At 44.4% G+C, this 26,162-nt stretch overlaps 1 protein-coding gene across 1 annotated transcript in view; it reads right to left on the bottom strand.

The window, feature by feature from the left end:
* Nucleotides 1-26,162, bottom strand: part of LOC116972405 (lethal(3)malignant brain tumor-like protein 4) — a 348,065-nt gene that overhangs the window by 82,144 nt on the left and 239,759 nt on the right. Inside the window, exons 19-21 of the mRNA XM_033020053.1 lie at nt 25,661-25,834; nt 22,269-22,466; nt 18,276-18,349 (exon numbers count right to left, since the gene is read on the bottom strand). Of these exons, the coding sequence (XP_032875944.1) occupies nt 18,276-18,349; nt 22,269-22,466; nt 25,661-25,834 (446 nt within the window). The remainder of the gene's footprint in view (nt 1-18,275; nt 18,350-22,268; nt 22,467-25,660; nt 25,835-26,162) is intronic.

Genomic DNA, 26,162 nt, shown 5'->3' with positions numbered 1-26,162 from the left:
CAAGAAACAGAAGCATGGAAAAGACCATTTGGTTGCTTGTGACATTCTACTTCTGGGTCACCTTAGTGCATTCACCCCATGTCCCTTGATTCCATTAATAGTTAAACATCTCATGGTGCTGCATGCAAAATTTAATATAGCCTGGTGTCACTTGGAACTATATGGGTTTCACACTTCTTTCTGCATGTAAACCTACGTCAACACCATTTCCAATTTCCCAGTGTTTTAAAGGAGATCCCATTTGGCACTAGCACTTAACACAACTGTGCATTAGCTGACCAATAAAAGGTAAAATCCAATTTTTTAGGATATCACAGCCATTTGTTTATTTTGCAAGTACACCCTTAAAACCTACTCTTTGATGAATCATTTGTTCATTATCTCCTAAGGGAACAATTAAATTTTGTTTGATGACCTCCATGTGAAATGCCTTGGGATGGTTCTTACACTAAACTAAATAAAAACAAATTCTGATAGTAATTGCATTTTAGTGAATGTGCAGATATTTGACGTAACATAATACTGTGCGTTAACTAAGAAGTGAAATTCCTTGTATGTCATGCTTGAAATTAAAGGATGATCAAAAGCCAGCATAGACTGATTGATTATGTCCACAAATTGCATCTGTAGCTTTGAGTAGACGTTTATGAGAAAGAATATTTGCATTCTCAACATCAGACAGCCAGGTGTAGAATTCACCTACTACATTTGAGTACAGTTGTTGTTATTTTGCAGCTGAGAACTTGCAAGAAATCCAGTAGGCCATTCTGCCTTTGTTCTAAACCGTAGAAGTGACAGAAGGACTAGACTGTTTGTTTAACAATCACACAAATCACAATATCTTTGCACGCGTAGGAAGTTGAAAAGTAACCCTTTTTGCTGCCTTCACATTTATTTTATCTCATATTTTACATCTGGTATCAGGCCATTCTTTGGAAGGTGAGCCAAAAATGTCACACACATGACCAGCTGGCATCACATAAAGTAATACATTAAAAAATTATTGTAAGAGATGAATCTTATTCATTGCTAGTTTCCTACCTACAGAACTATAATGCATGTCTGCTGAAGATATGAACATTCTAGCTTTTTTTAAATTCACAGTTTGTAAGGTAAAACTGAGTTATGAAAAAACTAATGCTTTCAGAATTAGAAGACATGTATTCCACAATTTTTCATATTTTGGTCACACACGTGACTAGGAATGGGGCCCATATAGCATATCTGTACACTTTAATAGTTACTTTTCTTTTATATGAACACCCCTTAAGTTGGATTCCTTCTATAGCTCCCCTAACCTAATCGGTTCTGGAATTTCAAATATTAGAAAATGTGTAGGAGGGAACTGCAGATGCTAATTTACACCGAAGATAGACGCAAAAAGCTGGATAACTCAGCTGGGACAGGCAGCATCGTTGGATAGAAGGAATGCGTGATGTTTTGGGTTGAGACCCATCTTCAAATAGTGTGGATCTTCAGCTTACTGCAAATAAAAGCCATTCTGAGATATCCTATGGTAAGTAAAGTGTTTGCTGTGTATATGATGTATTGGTAACTTTTAAAACGTACTTTAAGAAGTTAATTGTTCTGATAACAATACATTTTAGTTTTTCATCACCATAATATGAATGCAGAATTGTACATATTCTAAATTTAGTCTATTAATAAGTATATGGGGTCTTTGATAAAGAGTTATGTTTATTATATTTTGTTGGCTCTATGCCTCACTTCTAGAAGTGCAAAGCATAGTAATTATTAAATATGATTGAGAAATAAGCAAGTCAGACTCTTGAGGCAATATGGCGACTATTACCATAGCAACTGTGGTCCAAGCTTTATGATCCACTCAGCATCTTGCAGCTCAATGTGTGCTGTCAGAGATGTGTTTATAATTAGTTCTTTAATTTGAACGTAATAAAGCGAGATGATTATGTTATTATTAGATCATATCATTAAGAGAATAATCAGTAAGTCTTTGTCCTTCATTCTTCAATGCAATCAACCAAACCACATTTTTTTTTGCATTTAAACGATGCTCCAGACTTCAGTCTTTGAAGGTTTACTTCTGAAACACACTTTGTCTAAACATTCAATGCTAATTTAATGCTCTTTATAGGACTTCAACTAAATATTCCTTGAACATTTGGCTTCTTCTGATAATAACTTTGCTGTTAAAATCTTATTGGATTCTAAAACTAGCAAATATTTGATTATATAAGTCTCACAGAAAGAATTTGAATACTGTGCATCAATACCAAAAGCCTTCTGCAAAGTTTGTACATCAAGTTCTAAAACAGCAGAAACTTGGTGCATGTGTCAAGTCTATACTACATTCTGTTCTGAATATTCATGTCTGGAGAGATTCGATAAATTCGATACATTATCTGTCATGTGCTAAGCAATGCTGCAAGAGCCAGTACAGAATCCCACAGCAAGACTGTGTATCATCCCATACCATACTGAGAAACTGCATTGCCAAGAAGATTCAGCAGCAAGTCATTTTAACCTTTTGCAAATGCAGGCTACAACTGTATGTGTTCAGGTTGCTTTCAAATAACTGGCATGTGTGCACTTGCAACTTCAGTTGAATAGAAACCATAATCAAAATCACCATTCAATCCAGAAAAACTGCTAGTCTAGCAAGACCAAATTCTCATGGATGTTTGGGGAGACAGGCAGGTTGGGTGCTGGGTCAGCTACACGGGAGGAACTCTGTCGACTGAGGAACAAAAGCCCGCAAAAACACACCCGCGATCACATGATGGCGCCAGTCAATAGTGAGGGTTCGTTTTGCCCCAAGCCACCACTAGGTGTTGCTACAGGACACCCCCAGAACTCGAGGTGAGGAACTGAGCGGGAGGCCGAATTAGGCGACCGGACCGAGTGGAAACGAGAGGAACAGGCACAACCGGTGGAACAGGCAAAACTGGCAGAACAGAGCCAGCAATCAGTAAAGTCACAGGGAAAACAGGCACAACAGGTGCAATTGGGACGACCTCTATGCCGGGGTTGAGCCACCACCACCGGGCTATTGATTTCCAAGTGGGCGGGCTAGACTATATCGTGTCGACCACGACATCCAAAGGAAAAGTCGCGACGCCGGGGCGCCACACCCGGAAAGGACCTTCATAAGTCCGCTGCAGCGGAGTCCGGTGCGAGTCCCTGCGGAGAAACACAAATAAACAGTTCTTCAGCTCCGGCGGCACATGCACCGGAGCAGCCCCATGCCAAGTGGTCAGGATGGGAGCCAGGCCGCCCACTTTATCCCGGAGGTTTGCCAACACAGACAAAGTGGGCTCCTGCTGCCCTCGAGCCGCAGCGGGGAGCCGTACACGTGCTCAGCGGATGACGTGTCCAAATTTGCCTTCAGGGCCGGACCCAGCAACACCCAATGCAACTGGTCGACCCAGTCCGGGCCCGTGAGCCGTGCCTTCAGCGCCGACTTCAAATGCTGATGGAAGTGCTCCACCAACCCGTTGGCCTGAGGGTGATAGGCAGTGGTGTGATGCAGCTGCGCCCTATACAGCTGTGCCAGAGCCGACCACAAATCCGAAGTAAACTGAGCCCCCCGGTCAGTGGAGATGTCCACAGTCACACCAAAACGAGCAATCCAGTGGCCCGCAAGAGCCTGAGAACAAGACGGAGGTGTTAGCAAGTGGAATTGCCTCTGGCCACTTCGTGAAGTGATCTACAACAGACAGCAGGTGGATGGCACCGCGAGACGTCGGCAGTTGACCCACTAAATCGACATGAATGTGCTGGAAACGGCAGGGGGGAACCACAAAATCCTGCAGCGGCGCCCGCACATGCCGCTGGATTTTCGCCGTCTGACAGGGAATACAGGCCCTGGCCCAGGCCGCAACCTGCCCACGGAGGCCCAGCCAGACAAACTTGTCCGCCAACAATTCAGAAGTCGCCCGGGTGGAAGGATGGGCCAGACCATGGATAGCATCGAAAACACTCCGCCACCAACCCACGGGGACGATAGGGCGCTGTCTCCCGGTGGACACGCCGCAGAGGACCGACACACCTTCCGGTCCGAAAGGGACATCAGCCAACGTCAACCCCGAAGCAGCCATCCAGTAAACGTCCATTTCGTTACCCTCACGTTGGGCGATGGCCAGCCCCGAATAATCCACGCCGGGGTCCACAGACGCCACAGCCGGGACCGCAGGGCGAGACAAAGCGTCAACGAACAGGTTCAGCTTGCCTGCCACGTGTTGAACGTCGGTGGTGAACTCCGACATGAAGCCAAGTGCCGTTGTTGACCAGGGGTCGGACACCTTGGTAAAGGCGAACGTCAGGGGATTGTGGTCCGTGAAGGTCATGAAAGGCCTGCCCTCAAGGAAATAACGGAAAGGCAGACAGCCAAATAAAAGGCCAGGAGCTCCCGGTCGAAAGCGCTGTAGCTTCGCTCCGGAGGTCGCAGGTGACAGCTGAAAAATGCAAGCGGCTGCCAGCGGTCGTCGATGAACTACTCCAGAAGCCCTCCGACAGCCGTATCCGAGGCGTCCACGATGAGGGCAATCGGGCAGCAGCCCGCGGGTGCACCAGCATGGTGGCCTTGACCAACACCTCCTTCGCACCGTCGAAAGCAGTCGCATTCTCATCGTCCCACACCAGGTCCCGTGGCTTACCGGCTAGGCACTGAAACAAAGGCCGCATGATTTGGGCTGCCGCCGGCACGAAGCGATGATAACAACCGACAAACTCCTGCAGCCCCTTGATGGTGAGCGCGGCCGAGGAAACTGTCGAATGGCCTCCAGCTTAGCGGGCAGTGGGGCCACGCCCTGCGAGGTGACGTCGTGCCCTAGGAAGGAAATTGAGCGAAGGCCAAACTGACACTTGGCTGGGTCGATCACAAGCCCGTGGTCCTGAAGCCGCTGGAACAACACCCGTAGGTGCGCGCAGTGTTCCTGGTGGGAGCGGCTGGAGACCAGAATATTGTCTAGGTATACGAAAACTAAGTCCAACCCCCGACCCACCATGTCCATGAGCCGCTGGAAAGCCTGCGCGGTTTTCTTTAACCCAAATGGCATCCGCAGCCATTCAAAAAGGCCGAATGGGGTGATGATAGCGGTCTTGGGCACATCATCGGGGTGGACGGGAATCTGGTGGTAGCCGCGCACCAGGTCCACCTTAGAAAAAAGGTAGCAACATCCAGGTGGTCCATAAAGTCCTGAATATGCGGGACGGGTAGCGGTCCACAGTCGTGACAGCGTTCAGGCGTCGGTAATCCCCACACGGTCTTCACCCCCCAGATGATTTGGGGACCATGTGCAATGGGGATGCCCACAGGCTGTCGGAGCGTCGCACAATCCCCATGTCCTCCATCTGGCGAACTCCTCCGCGATATGCAGCTTGTCGGGCGAGATCCTGCGCTCCCGTGCATGCAGTGGGGGACGGGCAGTAGGGATGTGATGTACCACCCCATTCTTAAGAGCAGCTGCGTGAAAACGGGGGGTCTGAAGTTTCAGGGAATTCGGCGAGCAGGGAGGTATATGGCCCATCCCCAACCGCCACCGATCCCAGTTGCAGGCTGGAAGGGTCCGCGGGCTTGGGGGCTCCGGAGGCACGAGGTGACGGCCCCACACATCCACCATTAACGAGAAGGCCCACAGGAAATTGGCGTCCAGTAACGGCTGGGAAATGTCCGCGACGGTGAAAGTCCACGAGTACGGGCGGGAGTCGAGAACGAGGGAAAGAGTCCGAGTGTCGTATGTGCGAATGGGGCTACTGTTGACAGCGGTCAGGACGGGGCCACTCTTACCGGCAAGGGTATCGAGTCCCGACAGAGTAAGAATGCTCAGCACAGACCGCAGTCAAGGAGGAAGCGAAGCCCGGTACGGCGATCCCGGACGTAGAGGCGATGATTCTGGCTGACCGCGATAGTCTCTACTGGCGATTGGCCGAGGCATTTCTCGGAAACGAGCAGGGGGCACAGCATCGGCGGGCCTCTGCACCCCAGCGTTGGTGGTAGTAGCACCACTGGCGCTTACCACGGTCTCCGGCGGGCGGCTGCGGTGCGGCGATGGCAGCGGAGGGCGGGATGTCCCTGCGAGGCTGCTGGTGCGAGGGCGCGGACAACCGGCTGATGGATCCACCGTCCTGCTGCTTTGCGAGTCACAGCTCGTCGGCCCGGGCAGTTTCTGGGCCACCGCGTTTTTCTGGGCGGGCTGGGCGTCAAGGTTTGCGGCGGTATTCATGGTCGGGATCTGAAATCACGATCGGACTGATGGGGTCACCACTTTGGCGAGACAGGCAGGTTGAGTAAAACAAATCTTTGTTTGTAAACGACAAACAAAAAGTATATGAAAACTGGGTGCTGGGTCAGCGAAATATATAATAGCTCCTGCTACACGGGAGGAGCTCTGTCGACTGAGGAACAAAAGCCCGCGAAAACACACCCTCGATCACGTGATGGCGCCAGCCAATAGCGAGGATTCGCATTGCCCCAAGCCACCACTAGATGCCGCTACAGATACTGGGTTATCAGAATGTTATTGAAAATAGGTCAGATTCACTTACTGCTGAAGTCGGGCATAAACCCTCTGCATCTTGCGTGATGATCAGTGACAAGCAGCAACTTCATATGTTTTGAAATTCCGCATATACCTGTATATGCGGTAGCTTAAACCTTTTGTCACCAACACTTGCTAGAAATTATAATAAGCAGGTAAAGATATGTTAAAGACTGGTGCTGTGCAAGAACTCACAGCACCAATGTTGTAATGTACAAAAATAACAGCTTCACAGTTCGCAACTATATATCCCTTTTGGACTCAGACCCATCTCTATCCAACAATCTCCCTATCAGGGAACTTCTACGCCTGATAGGGATCTGTTGCCAGCCCTGATTTGTCCTGCTTTTCTTCTCTTCCAGATTTTTCCCGCTCTCCTTAATACAATCAGTCTGAAGATAGTGTTCCAATGCGCAATGTCACCTCCATTTTCTCCAGAGATGTGGCCTAAATCGCTGGGTTTTTCTAGCATTTTGTGTCTATCCTCCATTTGAATGGTTGCTTGGTGTATGTGTGAATTGGACCATGGTTAGGAAAAGGCCTGCTAGTGTTCACAATAAGTGATCACACCAAGCAATTTGAATTCATTTACAATTATATCTCAAAGCACAAAAAAACATTTCATTGCATAGATTTTATGCAAGTGCATTTTCATGCCACCAAGCAGGGTGCAAGGCCACCAAATTCAAGTGCAGTTTCATGCCACTTCAAGCAGGGTTCAAGGCCACCAAATGCTAGTGCTCTTTCATGCCATTTCAAGCAGGGTGCAAGGCCACCAAATTCAAGTGCAGTTTCATACCATTTCAAGCAGGGTGCCAGGCCACCACATTCAAATACAGTTTCATACCATTTCAAGCAGGGTGAAACCACCATAAAACAACTATAAAACCACACAAAACACCACATAAACACCACATTCACAATTCAGTAGACATTCAGTGTGTTCAGTTGATTCGTAGCTCAGACAGAGTCGTGACCTCTCCCTCCCCCATCTTGCAGAGACTGAGTCACACCCACACTTCTGGGTTTTATAATCCCTCCCCCCTCCAACCCGAAGGGGTGTGGCCTTCATGGCGTGATTGACAGGAGTAAGATTCTCAACATTTTTTTAAACACTAATAACACTTTTATTTTTCATTGATGGGAAGAATCCTCTGCACCTGATGAGCGGCAGGGGACTTAGTAAGATGGCCAAAAATCACTGCCCTAAGTAGTAGCGTTTTATCTAAAATCAATATAAATTGCAAACAGGAAGTTGTCAAGTTTCCACCAACAGCCATTTTTGCAGTGCAGCATTTCAAAGCAGTTACCACCACCAACAACAGCCATTTTTGCAGTGCAGCATTTAAAAGCAGTTACCACCACCTACAATGGCCATTTTTGCAGTGCAGCATTTCAAAGCAGTTACCACCACCAACAACAGCCATTTTTGCAGTGCAGCATTTCAAAGCAGTTACCACCACCAACAACAGCCATTTTTGCAGTGCAGCATTTCAAAGCAGTTACCACCACCAACAGCAGCCATTTTTGCAGTGCAGCATTTCAGTTACCACCACCAACAACAGCCATTTTTGCAGTGCAGCATTTCAAAGCAGTTACCACCACCAACAACAGCCATTTTTGCAGTGCAGCATTTCAAAGCAACCTCATTTTCATTTTCAAACCACATTAAGGGCACTCACAGTTGAGTAGACATGTGTTCAGTGTTATTCACAGCTCAGAGAGACATGCTCTCTCGCTTCCTCCATCTTGCAGAGACTGAGTGAGGCACAACACTTGCGGGTTTTATAGTCCCTTCCCCCTCCCACCAGCAGGGGCAGCAGAGAGTTTTCATTGAAGGGAAAAATCCTCTTGTCCTGCGTAGCGGAGGGGGACTCTGAGTAAGATGGCCATAAATCACAGCCGTAAGTGGCAGCATTTTTTCAAAAATCATGAAACAGAAAACAGGAAGTGGTCAAGATCTTACTTTTAGTTATATAGATTTGATAAAGTCCCTAATGGTAGGCTGATCCAGAAGATTAAGGATACATGGGATCAATATTGATTTGGTAGTTTGGATTCAGAACTAACTTCCCTATTGATGACAGAGGATAATGGTGGAAGGATGTTATTCAGATGATGCCAAAATTATAGACAATTATTAGGTTATTAAAGAATACAGCAGGATTTAGATCACTTACAGATATGGACAAAGAAATGGCAGATGAAGTTTAATCTGAACATGTGTGAGGTGTTGTACTTTGGGACATTGGATATAAAGGGAAAATATACAGTTAATGGCAAGAACTTTAACAGCATAGATGTACACAGGGATCTTGGAGTCCAATTCCATAGCTCCTTAAAAGTGGCAGCACGTAGATAGAGTCGTAAAGAAGGTGTGTGGTATGCTTAAGATAAACACAAAATGCTGGAGTAACTCAGCGGGCCAGGCAGCGTCTGTGAAGAGAAGGAATGGGTGATGTTTCGGGTCAAGACCCTTCTTCAGACGACCCAAAATGTTAACCATTCCATCTCTTCAGAGATGCTGCCTGTCTTGCTGAGTTACTTCAGCATTTTATGTCTATCTTCGGTTTATACCAGCATCTGCAGTCCCGTCATACACGTATGGTATGCTTGTCGGGCGTTGAGTATAAGAGTCAGGAAGTTATGTTGCGGTTTTATAAAACTGATTTGGCTGTATTTGGAGTACAATGTGCAGTTTTGGCTGCCCTTTCACATGAAGGATGTGGAAGAAGCTGCATGGACAGATGTTTTTTTGCTATAAACAGAAGTTGGACAAATTTGAATTATTTTCTTTGGAATGGCAGTTGAGGGGCGACCTGATAGAAGTATTTAAATTATGGGAGGCATAGACAGGGTAGACAGTCAGCACCTTTTTCTCAGGGTGGAGATGTCAAAAACTAGAAGGCACGGGTTTAAGGTCAGAGAGGAAAAGTTTAGAGCTAGAGATACAGCTTGGAAATGGGCAGGTTTTTAGGTTAATTGGCTTTGGTAAATTGCTGCTGATCTGCTGGGAGTGGATGTGAATGTGCCAATTAACCTAAAAACCTGCACATCTTTGGTATGTGGGAGAAAACTGTAGCACATGGAGAAAACCCACGCGGACACAGGGGGAACATACAAATTGTGCACAGTTAGCACCCGCAGTCAGGATCAAACCCAGGTTTCCGGCACAGTGAATCAGCAGCTGTACTGCCATGCCACTGTGCTGCCCTTGATAGCTTACTATATTATGAGTGAATCAATGCATTTGCCCAGATTTGAAAATGCAAGTCGATAATCATTGGCTTATCAATGCAACCCCTTAGTGGCCTATGCCACAATAATGCTTAAAGGAGATGTGTAGTATAAATCATTTTACACAGTGCCTGGAATGCGCTACAAGCAGTAGTAGTGGAAGCAGATACGATAATGGTTTTTAAGAGGCTTTTAGATAGGTACGTAGATATGTCCTGAATGGATCAAGTGCAGGCAGAGGGGATTAATGTGGCACTATTTTCGGCAGGGACATTGTGTTCCTGTGTTACATTGTTCTATGTCTATTGGACTAGATCACGGAGCCCATGCAATTTTACAACAAAAACAATTGTTTCGCTGGAAATCAATACTTCGCGCAACAAAATCGAGATAAAGTCTGTGAAATAAAGCAAAATAACCTGACAAGGGAATACAATAAAAGTAGAGGCCCGCAAATCACACATTTAGAAATCATGCATAGAAATATTTAATGAGTATGTAATACAAAAAATATAATGTACCATATGTCTGCAAATCTGTTTTTATGTAATATTATTCAGCTGTTACAGTTAGTTGAATCAAGTATGTTGTGCACCTTAAATGACTGATAGGATTACACAGGGGTTGTATATCAGATTTACAGCTCTGTCACCCACAAGAGATAAATGTGAAATCTACAGTGAGCATCAACAAAGAAATTGCAATGACTTAATGCCTTTAGTGCAGTGTAACATCCCCACACCTTTCACGGACATTATCAGATCAAAATCAAGCCACATAAGGAGTTATTTGGACAGATTCTAGTCGTGATTCCTGAACTTTAGGCTGAAGGTGCTAAAATCACTTCTGGTGATAGTGAAGCAATCAATTTCAAAGATGTTCACAAAGCTAAAAATGGAGGAAGAAATTCTCAGAGGTCAAAAAGGGCTCAGAAACAGGAAGTGTGAAGGCAAGGTATTTAGAAAGTCACATTGATAAAAGTTCCAATTATTACATTTTATATTGACCTTTTCAGTTGTTTTTTTCACTTTTACTCATATTTTTCTCTTTAATTCTATGTTTTCACATGCACTTTCACTAGGTTGATTGGAAGCCTGCTGCCAGAAGTTCCTCTGGCAACAATAAGGACCTAGAACAGGCCTGAGAGTTATCAATGTACTGATTTCCTATTTCTGTGGGGAAGGGGTATGCCTTAAAAGAACACTAACAACTTGGTCTGATGAGATTAGTTTGGGCGTGGATGTTAACCTGTTTAAGATAAACAAGAAAATAGCCAAGTGTGTATTGGTTTGTATTTCTAATTGTAATTTTAAAATATTATCCGTGCTAAGCACAAGGGTATAGTTAGGAGAAAACATTCATTTATGTACAATTATTAGTCAATTAATTCCCAAGAGTATATGGTGCAATGCAAAGGAGCTCTAATGTGCCTTTTAGTTAAATGGTGGTAATTTACTGTCAACATCAGACTCAATGCAATTATCAATTTAATACTAACACATAAAATGTAATTACAGTTTAATAAGGACATGAGAGTGTACATGCAGCTGTAAGTTTTATTTCACTGATGGGGGATGTTATTCAGATTCAGATTCAGATTCAGAAAACTTTATTGTCTGTCGCAACAGAAAATCTTCTTTGACGTGGCTCCACATACAAACAGGACAATGTACTGACAAGCAGTCATACAACACAGACTTCTGCGAGCACACACAGTGTGCACAGATCTCAAAAGCAAGTACAAAGATTACCGTGGTAGTCATACTTGCTGTCGTTAAATACCGCACTTAATGACTCTCAGAAAAACACTAAACAACTCAGAAAACATGCAAACATACGGGAGCAGCGCGCCGCGAGTCGCTCACAGAGTAGCGCCCCGCCCCTTGGGTTGTCAGCAGCGATACAATAATAAAGAACACACAAAATGTAACACAAACATCCACCACAGCATTCATCACTGTGGTGGAAGGCACAAAAATTTGGCCAGTCCTCCTCCACTTCCCCCCCGTGGACCGGACCAGAGTCCAGAGTCAGTCCAGGATCGGCTCTTCCTCACCGGAGACCGCGGCTTTAAGTTGTTGTAGGCCGCAGGCCGGCGGTCAAGATTTAAAGTCTCCGCCGCAGCCAGAAGCACCGTAGACTGCAGGGCCGGCGGTCGAAGCTCCCCTCCAGGGGTGATGGTAAGTCCATGCCGGCCCCGCGGTAGAAGTTGGCCGCGGGCCGGCGGTGGAAGCTTCTTCTTCCCCCGGGTCCCCCACGAGGGATCCCGGGCTGTAGACGCCGCACCAGCTGGAGCTCTGCAGACCGCGGCTTCAGGCTGCGACTTCAGGCTGCCGGCTGCCCCGGGCCAGCGAAACGGAGCGCTCCCCTCCAGCGAGCCCCAGCGAGGGCTCACCCGCTCCACGCCGAGAGTCCACGCTGCGCCCGCCGCTGAAGCACCAGCGAGTCTCCGGGAAAGGCCGCGCCGATCCTTGATGTTAGGCCACGGGGGAGGCGACCTGGAAAAAGTCGCCTCTCCATGGAGGAGGCGACCGAAGCGGTTTCCCCCTCACCCCCCCCACACCACCCCTCACACAAACACACCGAGAAAAACAAAATACATACTTTAAAACATACTAAAAAATAAGAAAAAGTTGAAAAAAACTGACGCGCTGCTGACAAGGCAGCTGCCAGAGCAGCGCCCCCTAACCCAATGCGAGCTTTCTATTACAAAGGAACACTTTGTAGATGAATACATTCATGTTGCTTTGTTCTAACTGTCCAGAATTGTCCGTACTGACACATACATAGCATGAATAAAGAGAAAGATCATCTTGTTAGCCCAAGCTGTATGAGTATAAAGACTTTAAGAAGGCACTCAAGAAAGCACCAAGTGAATTGTTGTTAGGTACACACAAATGTCTAGAAATGTCTAGCACATTTTGGACCTTGATTTATTGAAGAAGAAAATAATAGGCACTAGTTCAGGGCTCAGATAGAAAAAAAAATTGAGTGAAGTATCATAGGCATCAGTACTGAGACTGCTACCACTTTAAATGGATTGTGAGATTCAACATAAGCTGCTGAGTTACTTCAGCATTCAGCAGACGGTGATCAAATCTGTAGCAAAAATTAAATGAGGCAATGGAACATACAATGACATGAGCAAGAAATTGGAGGTGACATGGTAATGGGTGATCAGACTTCCTAGAAACAACTGTATTTGGAAGAAAACATGAGCCATCCGCAAATTCCATTTAAAGATATTAAAGGAATTCACTCCAAAGCTGAAAGAGGCCACGGAGTACAAATACACTCAATGGGCAGTGACGAAGGAATGGTGATATAATTCCAAGTCAGTGACATAGTGGGGATCCCAGAAGTGGTGATATTCCCAGATACTAACTGCCCTTGTCCTTATGGATTTGGATGATGACACAGCAGGGCTCGAAATTAGCGGTTGCCCGGGTGCCAATGACCACCCAAAGTGCCGCCGGGCAACCTAAACGGCGAGTCATTTTGCCCGTCTTGGCACTGCAGATACGGGTTTATACCGAAGATAGACACAAAAAACTGTAGTTACTCAGCGGGTCAGGCAGCATCTCTGGAGAAAAGGAATGTGACGTTTTGTGTCGGAAGACGGCTGTTAGTAGTGTGTGGCAAAGATACTAGGTGCGGGGTGACGAAGGGTCGGAGCGAATGACGGGCCCCGCACAGCAGCAGCAGCAGCCGCAACAGCGGCTCCACCTCCTCCTCCCGCACCCCGCCCACCCTGATAGCGGCCGCTGCTTGCAAATCCGCTAATGGCGATAACCGCTTTCAAAACAAACCCTCTCGCACGCCGATGCCGGGAGGAGGGAGGGAGGGGAGGCCTCCTTCCGCCGTCTGAAACAGCTGCACCAAAGATCCTATAGCTATGGGATTTTGAGCTACACCGCTTGGCCCCGCACTTTCCTGTTGGCTGGTGGGGGAGGGGAGGCGGTGGCGAGGAGACCCCAACCGCCTCCCGCTTTGGCGGCGGTACTTGGCAGTGGACAGGGACGGTCAAGGCAGTGGGGCGATGTTGTCCGAGGAGCGCTGACCTTCCTTCCTCCCCTCCTCGCCCCCCATCTCTCTCACTTGTACGCCCCCCTCCAACCCTGAGACCCCTCCTCTCCATCCCGCACTGATCCACATTCACGCCTCTATTCAGTCCTCACTGACATCCCCTGTGCTCCCCTCCCCATCTACCCCCCCCCCCCCCCAATCTATTCATCCTGCGCTGATCACCTTATCCACCTCGCATTGATTCTCCTGCCACCCCCCCATCCATCCTACACTGGTCCCCCAATTCATCCTGTACTCACCCCCCCTCCCATCCATCCTGCACTGCTCCTTCCATTCATCCTGTACTGCTTCCCCATCCATCCTGTAGTAATCTCCCCATTCATCTTTTACTGAACTCCCCATTCATCCTGTACTGAACCCCCATTCATCCTGTACTGATCCTCTTATTCATCCTGTAGTGACCCCCCATTCATCCTGCACAGACCCTCCGATCCACACTGTACTGAACCCCCCCATCCATCCTGTACTGATCCCCCCATTCAAGAAGAATGGGAGGAACAGTCTGAAGAAGGGTCTTGACCCGAAACGTTGCCTATTTCCTTCACTCCATAGATGCTGCCTCACCCACTGAGTTTCTCCAGCAGTTTTGTCTACCCCCATTCATCCTGTACTGAACCCCCCATTCATCCTGTACTGAACCTCCCATTCATCCTGTACTGATCCCCTCATTCATCCTGTAGTGATCTTCCATTCATCCTGCACACACCCTCCGATCCACACTGTACTAACCCCCCCCCCTCCCATTCATCCTGTACTGATCCCCCGCATTCATCCTGCGCTGACCCCCCCCCCCCCCCATCCATCCTGTACTGATCTGGTCAGGAGATAATTCAGTTGAAATTTTAACGTTAATTCTGAAGTGGGAATGATGGAAACAGCGTTTATCAATAAAATAAATTTAAATCTGCTGCGTACAAACTGGGTATCTTCATTGCTGTTCACATCACGTACATCTAATCTGAATGTCCGGTAATGTGGCGTTTTGACACCTTTAAACATATTACCAAAATAACATTTGCTGCAGTTATGTCCTTTGGCCATCTTTTGTCAGTTAGTGTAATGTTTAACCTGTCAGATGGGTATAGTCGGTTTTAACAGCTATTATCATAAAATGCCTTTAGAAATTTCCATGCAACCTGTATATTTTGTTATGGATAAATTATGTGGGAAGCGAGAGTGTTTCTGTACCAATAGCAATAACGACCCATGCTATGGCCATGTCATGGTAATTTTCGGTCCTTCACAGAAAACATGCTTGTATCAATCTGTAGTGTGCATGGTTAAGCATATATGTCACCATGGTCCAGGATTTATTGTCACAGGTTGATCATACACTGAATAATCCAACCACATTTTTGTTTGGAAGTGGAAAGAACTAATAGAAATTGCATTAATTGCAATGTGTAAAAAGAGTTGAGATACTGTATTGTAATTTTGCTGCATGTCATTGTGGTATATATCATGTCTTGATTGGTGAATGTTTAGTTTGTGACTTTATTTGAAGCAGAAATAATATGTGAATGCTTCCTTGAGCATAATTCCGACTGGTAACAACGCACTTCGTCCGAGCACATTATCGCATGCGTCATGCAAACCGTCTTAAATGACCACCTATAAAGCTGACTAGGTCGATCGGCCGGCAACAGGGAAAAAAAGTTAAGTGAGAGCCCAGCACAGGTAACTGCAGATTATTCTAGAGTGTAATCCATCATTCTCCTGATTTGTACATAATAGCAGGGGGGTGTTAGTAGTGAGTCAATTGTGAGAGGGTGTAAATATGTTGAGACTGGGAATTTTTTACTCTATAAAATTATCATAACACTTCCAAAATGTGGTGGTTTTGCACTTGAACCATGCTGTAAATGTGCTGGATTATAAAGGGATTTGGGTGAATTTAAAACTAGTTGGGTAACCTGAAAATGCCTTGAGCTGATGTGAAACTAAAAAATGGATGTCAGGATCTCCAAAACAATTTCCAATTTGTATTTAATGCAGCAGGAGGAGGTATTAAAAATGGAAGCGCAGCCTGCAGTCGAACCCCAAGACAGACATATCCCATTCTTTGAAGCACAGGTCTGCCTCACAAATTCAGCACCATGGCTCTGTGCTGGCAAGATGCTAACATTTCTCAGTGTTTGAATTTTCAGCTCTGAAAGACAATTGTCCAACAGTATAAAATATAATCAAAGGAATGGTAAAAGTCACGTAATGGAAATTAATGTACATTTTTTTGAGTTGATCATAGGGACATCCCTTTAAGTTAATACAAGATTAATTCAGAATTTATACCTGTATGGCGTTCATCACACAGACTACATGCAATGATTGGAGTGTGTGATGAAAAGCGTCAGGAGTGTGCTGGATTTAAAAACTGCGATAGAGATATGACATTGGCATCTTGATCGAAACCATATCATTCATATTGAAAAATGGTTGGATTATATGATAGAAATTCTCAGATTTTTTTCAAAAAATCTCCTTTTACTGAAAAAGCAAAGCTCTCCTGATATGCCGTCTCAAACAAATATAATCAATAGATTCTGTCTTGAAAGAAGATTGAAAACATAGAAATCACAATTACTTTTGCACTTAGGAATATCATACAAATCTCTGTGACTACAATCTGTTTTCTATTTCCATGAGCAGAGCTTTCACCAAAAAGGATTGAAATTTTGAATTTGGTTCCTGACAAGTCCTGGCAAGTCTAGATTACAAAATGCTGCACTGCTGCCAATTTTTTTTTAATCATACTCGGAGAAAGCTAGGTAACATGGTATGGCTGAGGATGAACTACTGTGAGGTCTTTCAACTCAAAGAAACTGCTTTGGAACAGTTAACGCTTTGTGTCCTGTGCAACAACAAGCTATCTAGACTACACTTCTTCCCACCCTGCTTCCTGTAAAGACTCTATCCCCTACTCCTAATTCCTCGGTCTACGCCGCATCTGTGCCCAGGATGTGGTGTTCCATACAAGGTCATCGGAGATGTCCTCGCTCTTTAAGAAATGGGGGTTTCCCTCTTCCATTATAGATGAGGCTCTCACTAGGGTCCCCCTCCCCCCATTCGTAACAAAGGCAGAGACCCCCTTCTCCTCACCTTCCATCTCATCAGCTGTCGCATACAGCACATAACCCTCCGACAACTTCGCGACTTTCAACGGGATCCCACTATTAACCACATCTTCCCATCTCCTTTCCGCTTTCCGCAGAGACCGTTCCCTCCGCAACTCTTCCGTTCCCATCCAAGCCACCCCCTCCCCAGGTACTTTCCCCTGCAACCGCAGGAGATGCAACACCTGTCCCTATACCTCCCCGCTCGACTCCATCAAATGACCCCGACAGTCTTTTCAGGTGATGCAGAGGTTCACTTGCACCTCCTCCAACCCCACCTACTATATCCTCTGTTCCAGGTGTGGACTACTGTACATCAGCGAGACCAAGCGCAGGCCCGGCGACCGTTTCACTGAACACCTCTGCTCAGCCCGCCTAAACCTATCTGATCTCCCGGTTGCTCAACAATTTAACTCCCTCTCCCATTCCCACACTGACCTTTCTGTCCTGGGCCTCCTCCATTGTCAGAGTGAGGCCCAGCGCATATTGGAGGAACAGCACCTCATATTTTGCTTGGGTAGCTTGCACCCCAGCGGTATGAACATTGACTTCTCTAACTTCAAGTAGCCCTTGCTTTCCCTCTCTCTCCATCCCCTCTCCCTTCCCAGTTCTCTCACCAGTCTTACTGTCTCCGACTACATTTTACCCCTGTACTACCTACTCCCCTGACATCAGTCTGAAGAAGAGTCTTGACGCCAAATGCCATCCATTTCTTCTCTCCAGAGATGCTGTCTCTCCTGCTGAGTTACTCCAGCATTTTATGTCTACCTTAGACTTAAAGCAGCATTTGCAGTTCTTTCCGATAGCGGAGTCAGGGGCTATGGCGAGAAGGCAGGAACGATGTACTGATTGTGGATGATCAGCTATAATCATATTGAATGGCGATGCTGGTTCAAAGGGCCGAATGGCCTACTCCTGCTCCTATTGTCTATTGTCTATTGACACAAGCTTTAAAATATCTTCCACAACCTAGGTCAAACAAACTTGATAATAATACAGACTTTCTGAAAACATCAAGAAATTTCATGTATAAGTTAATGACGAATTTTCTAATAATGTTTAAGAGGTCCTTCATCATAGAAAATCCTGTATTAAAAGAGCAATGTTAGTTTTATCTCTTCCATCTAACACGGATGCTTTCAGCGACTGACTCAGCCTTGGCTCAACACTTTGGCAGCCTGAAGATGATGAAGAGATGGTTTAATTGTTTGCAGGAGGGCTTATAAAATAGTGGCCACACACATAGATTAGCCACGCATATAAAAGGTACTGTCAGTCATAAATTAATAAAAGGGCTGCATAATGCCACAAGATTTATTACCTTTGAATAGACTGTGTAGGTCAATATCATCTGGATTCTCTTTGATTTTCAAATATTTTGCTGGTCGAGTTAGCCTATCCAAAAACAGAGCAAAATTTAGCAATTTGACCTTTGCTAAACTAATCACAATAGCAAACATAAGATAACTAATTGTATCTGTCAAAGAGAAAGAGTTAAAAAAGAATTAATAGTTTAGGTACCTTTATAGTATTGAATAATTAATTTCATCTTCTGGTAACCTTTTGGTAAACTGTAGTAGGAAAACAGAATTAACAGTTCAGTTTGACAATCTTTCATCTGAATAAGGTTCTCTCTCCATACTTTAAACATAAAATAAGCTTTTATCAATCCCAAGGGTTTTGCAAGTCAAAAAGCTGTAATTGGCAGATGCTGCAACTCTGAAATAAAACCAGAAGATGCTTAAAATATTTAACTAATCTGGCAGCCTCTAGAAAAATAAAAACAGAGCAAACATTTCAGGTTACTGACCTGAATCAAATGAAAGACTGTCGACCTAAAATGGTCTTTTTTTTTTTGCTTTCCACAACTGCAGCAAGGTTATCAGAAGACTTGAATAAGTTATTCAATACGATAAAGGATTTAAGTAGCTGGAAACAGCATTTGCTGCAAGGGTCAAATAACAAAAGGGTAAAATTTAAATCACTGAAACAATTAAATGAAAGGAAAAAAAAAGTTATTGTAAAAGGCAAACATAATCTTGTCTTTTGTATTTGATGTTGTTCTGGATAGAAGTGATGATTTAGTGTTATTTTTTATGACCAAAAGAGGTATTTCTGTGCCATAACATTCCATAAATCAGATCCAAAATGATGGAGACTTTTCAACAAAAATGATGAACAACCTTATGTGTCAAATAGCTGCATCAGAAGCAGCAACTTATTTAGACATACAGCAAATAGAAAAATGAAGATGTGCCCCACTCTGCTTGAAGTCCAAGCCATTATAACGGATATCAAACTAATTAGTATTTTTGAATTAATCAAAGTCGCCTACTTTTAATTATCTGAGGTTGCAGGAACAGTAATTTCTCAAGTACGAACAATTTTAACCAACTAAATCTCATTTCATTATATTTATCTTCCAGAGTTTGCTTGTTTTTTGCATTTCAAAATTTAGAAATAAATCCGTTTTTTTAAAGATATTTAACGACCTATTTCAGTTTCCAAATTAAGCAGGGCTCAATAATCTCCATTCACTCTAACCAAGTGATGCATAGTTTCCCATGATTTTTGACAGATGTACATTGCTTTCCCTGCAAATGAAACCAGAACACTGGTAGTGGGGTTGTGCTTCCAGAGGTTCTTTTGACAACAGCTGTATTACAACCCAGTTCTTTCACCTGGTATTTAGCAACTTTGTGTGGTATGATATCAGTAAATTTCTACCGCCAAGAGCATCCTACCTATGCCTGGCTACAAAATGCTGTCGATTCCACAGAGAAACCAATGCTCAAACTCAAAGACAAAAGCACTCTTTGGATTGACTCCTCGGATGCAATAGGTGCAGTAGGCCATTCGGCCCTTCGAGCCAGCACCGCCATTCAATGTGAGCATGGCTGATCATCCCCAATCAGTACCCCGTTCCTGCCTTCTCCCCATATCCTCTGACTCCGCTATCTTTAAGAGCCCTATGAAAGCATCCAGAGAACCTGCCTCAACCGCCCTCTGAGGCAGAGAATTTCACAGACTCACCACTCTCTGTGAGAAAACGTGTTTCCTCATCTCCGTTCTAAATGGCTTACCCCTTATTCTTAAACTGTGGCCCCTGGTTCTGGACTCCCCCAACATCGGGTACATGTTTCCTGCCTCTTGCGTGTCCAAACCCTTAACAATCTTATATGCTTCAATAAGATCCCCTCTCATCATTCTAAACTCCAGAGTGTACAAGCCCACATACACACAAGGAAAAAAAGGTGAGGCTAGAGCTGAGAATTAGACCCGATTAGAATGATACCATGTCATTTATTTGTCCATACCTACATTTCTTTGTGGATTTGTAAAGGACGTCAGGTTAGGAAAGGGTGGTAGAATTGTCGAAGAAACATAGAAACATAGAAAATAGGTGCAGGAGTAGGCCATTCGGCCCTTCGAGCCTGCACCGCCATTCAATATGATCATGGCTGATCATCCAACTCAGTATCCTGTACCTGCCTTCTCTCCATACTCCCTGATCCCTTTAGCCACAAGGGCCACATCTAACTCCCTCTTAAATATAGCCAATGAACTGGCCTCAACTACCTTCTACGGCAGAGAATTCCAGAGATTCACCACACTCTGTGTGAAAAATGTTTTTCTCATCTCGGTCTCAAAAGATTTCCCCCTTACCCTTAAACTGTGACCCCTTGTTCTGAACTTCCCCAACATCGGGAACAATCTTCCTGCATCTAGCCTGTCCAACCCCTTAAGAATTTTGTACGTTTCTATAAGATTCGTGTGAAAACTCTTAATTTTACCGGATAAGTTAGTCACTTTTTGAAGGTATTGGAATTTATTTCCAATATAATTCTGTTCAGATTGCTTCTAAACAAGAAGTCAATAATATTCCTTTAATTACAGTAAAAGACATGGAAATACAACATCAGGCGATGCTGTAGCTACTTGGGTTTATATCAAAACAATGTCCAACCACTGTGTTTAAACTACTGAAATTAAACACCATCTCTTAAAACAACACATTTTCCACCAGTATCACTACTTAGCCTTTGGTCAACTTTGCGTTTTTGGTCACTTGACCAAAACACAACTGTTTCTGAATCAAGCTAATAAAACGTAGAGAATTTGTGTTTGTTTGAATTTGTGTTTGTGTTGTTGTTCATCCCTTCCCCTTCATACCCGCCAAAGTTGTGTAACTTTCAATTCCAAGTTTCTTTTTTTTAAATATTGTCCAATAGTTTACATATGAATTGCTAGGAGAGCTCAACTAAATGAGTAGTGATGTTATTGGTGTCAGTAAACTAAACATAAAACCTCTCATCTCATCAGGGTACGAGTAAATTAGCAGACTGAACGGAGAGGGTAGGTCAATCACTTTGGAAAATGTAGGTACTTCACATTGAAAGAAACAGAGAGAGGTAGACGGGAATGGAGGATTGAGGCTATAATCAAACCAGCCATGATGTTAATACCAGAGCCGGCTCGAGGAACAAGCGACCTAATTCATATGTAGGACTCCATCCAGGATGCACCATTCAACATGTCAAGTACAGTATAAGATTTATTTGCTGATATGGTGCTAATCAATGAAGACACAACCCAACTTGCCGATGTATGAGGGTCCACACCTTGAACAACGGATACAGTACATGAGGTTGGAGGAGGTGCAAGTAAACCTCTGGCTAACCTGAAAGGACTGTCGGGGTCCCTGGGCAGAGTCGAGGGAGGAGGTATAGGGACTGGTGCTGCAACTCCTGTGGTTACAGGGGAAGGTTTGGAGGAGGGAGTGGTTTGGGTGGGAAGGGATGAGGTAACCAGGGAGTTACGGAGGGAATGGTCTCTGCGGAAGGCGGAAAGTGGTGGAGATGGGAAGATGTGACTGGTGGTGGGATCCCGTTGGAGGTGGCGAAAATGTTCGAGGATTATGTGTTGTATGTGATGGCTGATGGGGTGAAAGGTAAGGACTAGGAGGACTCTGTCCCTGTTGGGAGGGGAAGCAAGTGCGGAGCTGCAGGGTACCGAGGAGACACATGTGAGGGCCTCATCTATGGTGGAAGAGAGGAACCCTCGTTCCCTAAAGAATGACGATATCGCACATCCAGGATTTCCTTACATACATCAAGTGGTTGATGCTTCCCTTTCCCCTGACTCTCAGTCTGAAGAAGTCTCGACCCGAAACATCACCTATTCCTTTTCAACCGAGATGCTGCCTGACCCGCTGAGTAACTGCAACATTTTGTGTCTATCTTTTGTTGTTGTACCCGTTTTAGTTTGGGTCAATAACACATTGTTATCCAATAAACTACTAATGTTTTATTACCTGTTCTGGTGTTTTGTCCTTTTGCGATGGACAAATGGTAATACTGATTTATTCTCAGTGGACATCTCATCGTCTTGTGGGTCTATTTTGACCTTGAGCTGGTTTTGCTCAGCAAGGGGGCAACCCGAGAGTCGGTGGTGTGTAGTGTATTTTCCAGTTATGTGACCAGATCCATTGCAGTCAGGAGTGGGACATTTTCTATAACATTAAAAACAAGAAGGTTCAATGAAATTTACAACAAAATCTACGGAAATTTATAGACTCTGTAACATTGAATTCAACCATTTTGACTAAACCTATAGCAAGAAGGTGAGAATCAATCCTACTGGAGAAGGATATGTTTTCTATGTTAGGCTTGGTGCCAGCATTGGATATCGAGCAAACATGCAGAATTATTTTTAACCCAATGAGAGCAGCCACAGTGTTAAAGGTGCATTTTTATTGTGTGATATTGTTATACTTCTAATAACAAACACCCTAGATATTGTCTGGTAAAGTTGAATTATGAAGTTATATTTTGTAAATCCACCTAGGCCATGTTTTAGCCAAGTCACCAAGCTGAAAGTCCATGGTGTAACTCACTGAATTAGTATTCTAAAAGGCACTTGATCACTTATTTATTATTAACAAATTGTTCACATGAACTGATTATTGTCAATTTATTTGCACAATTTATTGACCCAGAGAAAAAACATACGCCAACCTTATTTCAAAATATTTCAAAATACAAATCGTATTCGGTAAGCACAATTATTTCTCCAATCTAATCAAGTTCCTTTAGCATAGATGAAGGGTCATTTACCTTAATTGTTATCTGTTTCACTCTTCACAGATGCTGCCATGATTTGTTAAGCATTTTATGTTTTTATTTATGGTTACACAGTTTCAATGTTTCTGGACTAACCAAGAAGAGATTGGAGGCAGGGTTGGTCAAAATCCTACCATGGTTTTTGAAAGTTAAATTCCATTAAATTAATTTTGAAGCAGGGAAGGAAATGGTCTATCCTACATACGTGTTTAGACATACAGAAATGAGGCGATTCTCAACTGGCTTCAGAAATGGTTTAACAAACCTGACATACAAAACAGCTATGACAAACTATAATGAGCACATAAGCAAATAGACCAACTGGCAGTGAAAGCAGCATCAGTTTTGGAACCAGCAATACTGGCCCAACAAATGTTTGGGAACTTGTTCCAGCATTGGGATTGCGCCAAGTGCTGATGCCAACAGTCCCAAAGTACTCAATAAGCTTCTGTATCATTGGCAGGACACCCAGCGTAATGACTGAGAGTGGCCCTGCAGTGACAATGAAGTATAAGCTGGTCACATTGGCGTAGCGGTAGAGTTGCTGCCTTGCAGCGAATGCAGCGCCGGAGACCCGGGTTCAATCCCAACTACAGGTGCTGTCTGTTATGAGTTTGTACGTTCTTCCCGTGACCTGCGTGGATTTTCGCCAAGATCTTCAGTTTCCTCCCACACTCCAAAGACGTACAGGTTTGTAAGTTAATTGGCTTGATAAGTGTAAAAAATTGTCGCTAGTGGGTGTAGGATAGTGTTAATGTGCGGGAATCGCTGGTCGCCATGGACCCGGTGGGCCGAAGAGCCTGTTTCCACGCTGTATCTCTAAACTATAAATTTGGTTCTTAGCATCTACTAGCCTCACTTAACGGATGAGACTGTGCTTCTTCATGTTGAGGACTAATTTTTAAAAATAGCGAACATACTGCAAGATGAATCCTGAAGGGAGATCTTCCAAGAACAATCTCTGGGGTGATTATTCTAATAAACTGGTATCTACCAGAAGGTGAAAATACTTAGGTCCTAATGTGATAGGCTGGTGCAAGAGCCAATATAAACTACCTAAAGTTTTTACCATCTTCTACCTGTCCAGATGCATGACTGTATTGTAGCAGTAACTAGTGCAGTAACCACTGCATCATTTTTGTGGGGAGACTATCTATTTTTGCACTGAGCCACATGCCACTGGGTTGCATTACTTGCCATGGATAAACTGAGAGGTCCACTTCCAGATGACATCCAGCATTCAACTCAAATGATCTTGTTCAAGTCAAACGATCCTGAGCAGTACAAGAAATCTATTGACAACTTTTGCAAACCCATTAAGGATACCAAGAGGGATTTTGGTTCAAAGCTTAAATCCTGAGGTAACATCACGAACAGCTGTAGACGGTCCCCCTCGCTCTCGAAGATTCCCTTACATTCTTGGTGGTTGATCGCAGGTCGCTCCTCACTCTCGGAGGTTGCTCGCTGGTGCCTCCTCGCTCTCGGTAACGCAGGTCCTGTTGACGTTGGTGGTTTGGGCTTGGGGCTGAGTTTGAAGTCCATGGTGGGTGAGCTGGGCCGGTCCCCTGTCCTCGGTGAGCTAGTCCTCGGTCCGTGGTGGGTGAGCCACGTCTGCCGGAGGGCTTAGCTTTGGCTCGCTGGGATACTCATGGTGCGTGGTTCCAAATCAGCATCAATGCTACCAAAGTCAAAATGGTTGAGAGCTTCAAGTTCCTTGGCATAAATATTACCAACGATCTGTCGTGGACCAACCACATTGAAGTGGCAGCCAAGAAGGCACACCAATGCTTCTACTTCCTCAGGAGACTGAAGAAAATTGGCATGGCATTTTGACTCTTACAAACTTCTACAGATGCACCATGGAAAACATACTGTTGGATTGCATGGTGCGCATTACTCACGCATGGTGCGTGGTAACGTAGGCAGTGACGGGCGGTTGCGAGCGGCCTCACAGGATTTTGGTACGCACAAAATCTTCGCGTGCCATCTGCGTGACGCGCAAATGACGCCCAAGTGGGACAGGCCCTTTAATTAACAAATGTTGCATCATCTGCGGCTGCAAGGGAAAATGCCTTCAGAAGGAATGTATTTGGTGGGAATGGAAGCATAGACTATGGAGTCACGAAAAGAACATTGACTGAGAAATGCTCAATGGGGAGGAAAGGGAAAAATGTGTCTGGTGTCATTTTTGATTTGCACTCCAATTTTGTGGTGGCCAGCAAGAGAATTGCTGCATGGAGATGAATCAGTCTTTACCCTTTTTTGGTAACTACAATATCGATGTGGCGGACACAGTTTAGAACTCGTTAAAAGCTGACAGCAGTTCTTCAAATAATAAATCAAACATAGCCCACAGGCATCAAGACCCAGATAGCGTGCACCTTTGGCAGGTTAGTGGCAAGAAACCATTAACCACATGAGTCCCAGGCATTGACCATTTCCGACAACAGAGAGCTTAACCACTTCCCCATGACATATAATGGCATTACCACAGTTACATCATCAATAATAATGTGGCTACATGAAAACAGTTTAAAAAGCACAAAAAGCTCCACTGTGATATAAAAACTAGAACAGCATTTACCTTGTATCATTAACACTCCCCTCCAACTTCCCATTTGAACCATTACTATCAAGACGTTTTGTTCTTGGAACAAAAGGAATTGGCACCAATGTCATCTGTTTCTCTCCTCCTAATCTGTCATGTATTATTGATTCTTTCTTCACGTTGAGCTCTGAATAGGGACATCCAAAAGCACTAAATTCACAAAAGAACAGAGAATATGATGTTACTATTAATTATTTCTATTGATAACCCAGTGTATGCACCCTCTATTTCTCTGAAAAACTAAGTACAATTCCCATATGAACAGATCAATTACAAAATCCAAAGTATGAAAAATAACTTATTTATCAGGTAAATGATCAGTTGAAGGTACTCTGAACTGCAGAAGGTTAATCATGCTATGGTTTAGAATGCCATTTCAAAGAACAAGTAAGTCTGAAGTCAGGAAGCAGGCTAGAAGGAGAAAGGAAGAACGTTTCTTTCATTAAAGGACATTAATAAACAAAAACGACCTGTCTTT

Source organism: Amblyraja radiata, chromosome 4 (assembly GCF_010909765.2).
Source record: "Amblyraja radiata isolate CabotCenter1 chromosome 4, sAmbRad1.1.pri, whole genome shotgun sequence".
NCBI classification, from domain to species: Eukaryota; Metazoa; Chordata; class Chondrichthyes; order Rajiformes; family Rajidae; genus Amblyraja; species Amblyraja radiata.
This window is presented reverse-complemented; position numbering and strand designations above follow the sequence as displayed.